At 41.3% G+C, this 5,945-nt stretch overlaps 1 protein-coding gene across 1 annotated transcript; it reads right to left on the bottom strand.

Annotated features, from left to right (window-relative positions):
• Positions 1-290: 290 nt before the first annotated feature.
• LOC139883657 (aquaporin NIP2-1-like) lies at positions 291-5,213 on the bottom strand. Its single transcript, XM_071867805.1, has 5 exons — positions 5,070-5,213; positions 4,665-4,889; positions 1,191-1,385; positions 1,049-1,110; positions 291-531 (listed from the first exon to the last, which is right to left on the bottom strand). The coding sequence occupies exons 1-5, from the start codon at positions 5,211-5,213 to the stop codon at positions 291-293; spliced, it is 867 nt and encodes a 288-aa protein (XP_071723906.1).
• Positions 5,214-5,945: the final 732 nt, after the last annotated feature.

The following is a 5,945-nucleotide window of genomic DNA, read 5'->3' as shown; positions in this document are numbered from 1 at the left end:
AAAGACACATAGTTTAACGACTTTATAGGAAAGAAATGCAGAAGTTAAGGGACAAAAAAATGGACTTTCGCCTAACTAAGCAGACTTGAACATTGCATCCCATATTTTTAACATAAAGAAAGAAAAATACAGATGTGCCAGAACTTTAGATGTCAGAACACTAGAGCATCCATTGGCATTGCTATGTATATATGTCATGACGAGAAATACACCATATAAAGGACACAAGCAGAAATATGACATTGGCTTTCCTAGAAACCGATGCAACCTCTCCCTTTTCTAACAGAGCATCAAGAGGGTTCATTGTTCTCCTGGCCATCGCAGCTCCTCGTTCGTCGAAGTTTGAACGAAAACGAAGGTGCGATGGCATGGACCGGCTTATCTGAGACCCGGATAAGATTGTAAGACCAAGCCCCGACAAGCGTCCCTGTCACCGGCCCGACCACATATACCCATAGTCCCTTGAAGTATGAACTGGCAACTGCTGGTCCTATTGTCCTTGCTGGGTTCATAGATCCACCTGATATCGGTCTGCATATCACATCTTAGCGACACTTTATTTTTTTCGAATTTTTTGGAGCATGTTCTCCCAGTGAAGTTGGATCATTTTACTTAATTTCCGTGTTAGAGAGAAAGCATAACACGGGCAGAATTCTATAAGTATTACAGGCAAGCAGAGGTGGATTACAATGTGAGCTAAACTTCAGCTATCGTCATGGCTAATTTATGTACTATGGTCAGCCAATTACAGTGCAAAATTTCATTTTTTGCGGTCAAAATTGCTGTTATCGTGTCCCTTCAATTTTTGGTATGGGTTTTTAGCACCTATAACAATGGTCAAGTAGCTAGGTTCCACAATCTTCCAGTGTTCAATTAGTCTCTTAGTTATGGGATTGCATGTCCTATTATGCTGTAGAGATTGCCTATCTAAGACTAATTATTCTTTGTTCTGGTTTTAGCTAGCAATGCCTGTCTAGTATCTGTTGGTTGCTGCGAAAATGCGATTGATAGACTTGACTTTGCAGTATTGTTAGTGATTGTTTCTTACCCTGCCAGTATCGATGTTATGCATACTGCAGAGCCAACTGCTATACCTGCGAGCTCTCCAATCTGCAAAGGAAATGGATTAATAAGAAAAGCTCTATAATTATTAATTTTAGCTCCAAATAAAGCAGTGTTGTGATACTTACAGCTTTGGTGTCAGTGGCTACCGCTGAAGTTACGAACATCATGGAAAACGTGACCACAATCTCCATGATCAAGGCTTGGGCGGCTGATCCCGAAGGTGAAGTGGTACCAACAAGTTTGATAGGATCCAGGAGTACGCGCAGCGAGAATGCAGCGGAGACTGCTCCTGTTAGTTGAGCAGCAGCATAAAGTGGGACCTGCAACACACATGAAAGTTCCAAACCGGTTGTGTGAGAAGCCAGCTCCTTTCTATTACTCGAAATTAAAATTGGATTTGTATTCGCTTTAAACTACAATTGGGCCAGCTTGTCTTCACGGCTTGTGGCATTCCACATGGGGATTCATTACTGATCATTTTCCTAATTCTCAAACAAAGAGAGCAACGTTCTGAATGATTTTTCTAGGGTGGATAGGTTCCCTTCCCAGAACATACCCAGTTAGAATTGGTTCATAGTTTGTGAAAACAGGAATAGATCCTATTATCCCTAGAATTGGATCGGATCAGGCTGGCCGGTTATAGGGTCAACCCGAGAACAAGCCAATGTTTTTTCTTTTTTGACATCACTTCGATTAAGAATCAACAAGAAGTAAAGTAAATTTCCTCGCTCAAAGACAACCTGTTAAGGGGACAATCACTGAATGCTGTTAAAAAAAAAACAATGGGAATTCAGCGCGGCTAAAATGAATTAAATTGGGTGCAGCATGTTGGAAAGATGGTGCTGACGCAGAGTACTAAGTTAGAGCCTAGATAACGAAGCTATGTCAAAACGGTATTCAAGAACACAGTCCTAAAGACAGCCATGGTCTTGGACTAATTCATATTTTGCCCATGTTCTTAGAACCAACATTAAGAAAGGCCAAGTGAAGCTTCATCTTATAACTCCATTGACGAAAGAAATTATCTCTCCGGACAGTTGTCAGGCCACCTTCTTCCCAAGGGAAAAACAAACCGAATTCAAACTACTGATGAATCACACTGTGTTTTCCAGTTTAAACGACATAAGACAGAGAAAGCATGAGAACAGAAAGAGAATCCACCAGTCCAGTTTGTATGTCCGGTTCTGTACAAGGAACTAGGAACCGAATCGGTTATTGCCGATTCCAAATTTTGAAACCAAGCACCGGCCAGAATCGGATTCGATCTGGTTCCAAACTGAACTGGGAGAGACAATGCTCATCCCTACTGTTATACGAAGTCCATCATGCCCTGAAATTTACCTAATGTTCTTCCCTGTACAAATCAAATTCTACCCATGTTAGTCTGTTTGTTGACTTTTTCACTCTTGACGTTTTACCTTTTGAATGTCTTGCGGTATTCGCAATTTGAAATTTTATCAAATGGGAAACATCAGAAGGCTTTTAGAATATATTATTTTGCAATAAATAATTGTCAAACCGTAATTTTTTTTTTTAAATAATATTCTGGAACTTACATAACTTTCTGACTTCTTCAACTCGTGTGAGAAAAATTGCCTCAGACAATAAAAGAGAAGGCACAATCTTACCTTTCCAATTTTTGATTTGAGAAGAATTTTCATCCATAAAGGAAAGCAATGCCTTTTACGCACCGAGTAAACTGGGATGGAGGATCCCACGTTTTGTTTACTAAACTGGGATTTTCTCGAGAATCTTAGACCTCTCGACCTATCCCAAGAGGCATGATAGGTTTCCTTTCCTATTTGCACTGGATGCTAAGTAGAGTAACCATGTTCTCATCCCTCTGGTGTATTCAGATAGAGTAATTGCAAAGAAGAAGACAGATTTTGGTATTTACCAGGAAAGAGGAAAGGACAGAACGAATTGAGTTCATCATCAAGTGGGAGGGCTGATTAACATAGAAGAGAAATGGAAGATAATCAATCACCTCTTCAACTTATCTCACTCCTGAGAGGGTTTTTAAATCTCATTGAAAATCGACTAGGATAAGCCGGAAAAGCTGAGAAATGTGTGTGGTGCCCCTTCGCTTCTCTTTCGCCCTAATCGATTCCCTTCAGCCATGTACAACCAACCCCAAAAGGAGACTCGACGTCGTCAGATTGATTGACATTGCCAATTCCTCTCTCAATTAAGGAGGAAGGGGCCCAACCCATGAGGCCTCGTAGCTTTTTGGTCAGGAGAGTCGGGCCATGTGACAGTACTTCGTGTCCTCTCCTACAATAATTTGTGTCGCACAGTGCAACATGTTCTCTGCCACATAATATTAATTTATTTTTCACCAATTATCTCAGTTTTGTTCCACAGTGACAGGAAAAAAACGCCTTCATTCAATCCGTAGATCAGCATCGGGCAAAACCCGACAGATGGGCGTCATCGTCCTTACTTTTCCCACATTTTCTATATGTTCAAAATACTTTTCCAACTTCAATTCCGGTTATTTTGAGCGGGAGACTAAGTGATGACGGGGATCTAAATCTAACACTAGAATTGGCAGGACCCGTACTTGCTATTTTAAGTGATGACCCGTGTCCGTGGCACCCGAACATGGATTTCAACGGGCTGGAGTGTCGATCTTGAGACATGAGCTCGAGTCCCATGGCCTTGATTTGGGTTCCAAAGACCCCAGTGCTAGATCTAATTCTCCAGTGGCTCAGACACGAGTCATGTGTCCGTGACACCCAAACTTAGATTTCAACAGCCTAGAGCGTTGATCCCGAGACATAAGCTTGGGTCCCCATGGCCTTGATTTGGGTCCCAAAGACCCCGGTGCTAGACCTAGTACTCTAATGACTCATACGTGAGTCCTAACGTCCGAACCTAGTCCCGGATGCTATACTTGGTGTTTTTCCTTAATATTACGTAACATTTCATATTCTTCCAATAACATATATAAAAAATTTACATCTCTCTATTTGCAAAAATAACTCGACACATAAAAAAATCATATCCCTTGAAATAGAATTTCAAAAAAGTTCATTTTCCATTGAACAAATGGAATCTTAATTTAAAAAAAATAGCAAATTTATAAACGTAATTTTTTTTCAATTTCAGACGTGGCTAATTCTGCTGTACTTAATTCCTATTTCATGGCCACTTCAATCGGAGCATAGTAGTTTTAACATCCTAGGTCCCAAAGATAACGGTGAAGTCAATTCTCTAAATAGGGAGATTTGTAAAACTCACTCCCAAGTAAGAGAGAAAACTTGTGATGCAAATTTATATTTTGGCAACGTGCTTACGCAAACGGTCACTGCTTAATTGAATATTCCTTTTAAAGATTTAATGCAAATATTATGAGTTTTCACACCATTTCTGAGCAGGGAAAGAAAAAGACCCTACGGACCGAAAAGCACGAAAAAGCCGCACGGCATGAATCCACGAGTTTGAAATGCGTCCAAACTCAAGGAAATGCAGAAGTAATTGTTTTCTTTGAATTAGGCAAAGGCCAAAGACTGTGACGATGAGAAAAATGCATCGCATGGGGATTACAGGAGAATGGACTTTGTCAAAAGCGTCTCCTTTTAAATAGTTTCCTTTACCTGGTTCCATGGGAAGTGTCGGACGGCGGCGAAAGCGAGGGTGACCGCGGGGTTCATGTGGGCCCCAGAGATGTGGCCCACCGCGTAGATCATGACGGTCACCACCAGCCCTCCCGCCACCGAGGCCCCCAGCCTCGACACTCTGTTCTCGTCGCTCGCGCTCAGCGCTGCCGACCCGCACGTCACGAACACCAGCAGATACGTCGCTATTATCTCGGCCACCACCTGCGGTACATACGTGTCCTTTGCAAGTTTCGTCAAGCGGGAAGTGTTATCTCTAACTTCACAAGCAAACGGATATAGATTTTTGGGCAACGAGTGGCCACGAATCCAGACGGCATGGGAAAATCACAGAAAAGAAGCGGAGGAGGAGGAGGAGGAGGAGGAGGAAGATGGAGAATTTACCTTTCTGTGGAAACCAGGAGGGTAATGCTTCCCATACAATCTCTTCAAGGAAAGAACGCTTCGTTCAAGCGCCGACCTCGGGTTTTGAAAGGGGGGCAGCTCGTTACTCGGGATGTTGAGCTCAGGGTCTTGCGTTGTCGCCATTCTTGTGTCCGAGGAATGGCCAGACGAATTTAAGACAAGGGTCTTGTCGAGAAGAAGGAGAGTTGTCGGACGGAACTAAGTGACGCAGGCGCTGTAGCAGCGATGGCGCGATTATTGCAGGGTGCTTGTGAGTAATAAAATGTGACCATTTAGCTAGATATCTAGGCTATTTATAATGACCGTCGAGCCCGTCCTTTCTTGGAGCAGCCTCCTCTTTTTTCTCCGAATCTTTTGAGACGCTTGTTGGTAGAGTTGAGTGGACGTGCCACTACTCTTTTAATTTATTATTATTATTTTTTTTTTTAAAAAGCATCTTTTACTTGTGTAAAAGCGACCAATATTGCTAAACGCATCAAAGACAGGTACTCCATCATTGGTGATTTCCAGGGGAAGATGATAAGCTAACGGTACCACAAATTTACCAGTTTAACGTTTACTTTTATTTATTTTTATTTTTTGGGGATCAAAATTGGAAAGTCTCATTGTGAGGAAGACTTTCCACTAAGTGAGATTTCTTTAATATGAAAAGAGAAAAAGCGGTATAAGGAAACAGATAATTGTAGAGCTAATTAAATATCTAAACATAGATAATTACAAGCTCAATATTATCACTAAAAAATGTTTTTTTTTGGTGAAAACTAAAAAAAATGTTAATGTCATTAGAAAGGTCAACTAAAGTTCAAAGATTAAAAAAAAAAAAAACTTGAAATATTGGCTTTTAGACTGATAACG

Source organism: Rutidosis leptorrhynchoides, unplaced genomic scaffold, assembly GCF_046630445.1.
Source record: "Rutidosis leptorrhynchoides isolate AG116_Rl617_1_P2 unplaced genomic scaffold, CSIRO_AGI_Rlap_v1 contig432, whole genome shotgun sequence".
Taxonomy (NCBI): Eukaryota; Viridiplantae; Streptophyta; class Magnoliopsida; order Asterales; family Asteraceae; genus Rutidosis; species Rutidosis leptorrhynchoides.
This window is presented reverse-complemented; position numbering and strand designations above follow the sequence as displayed.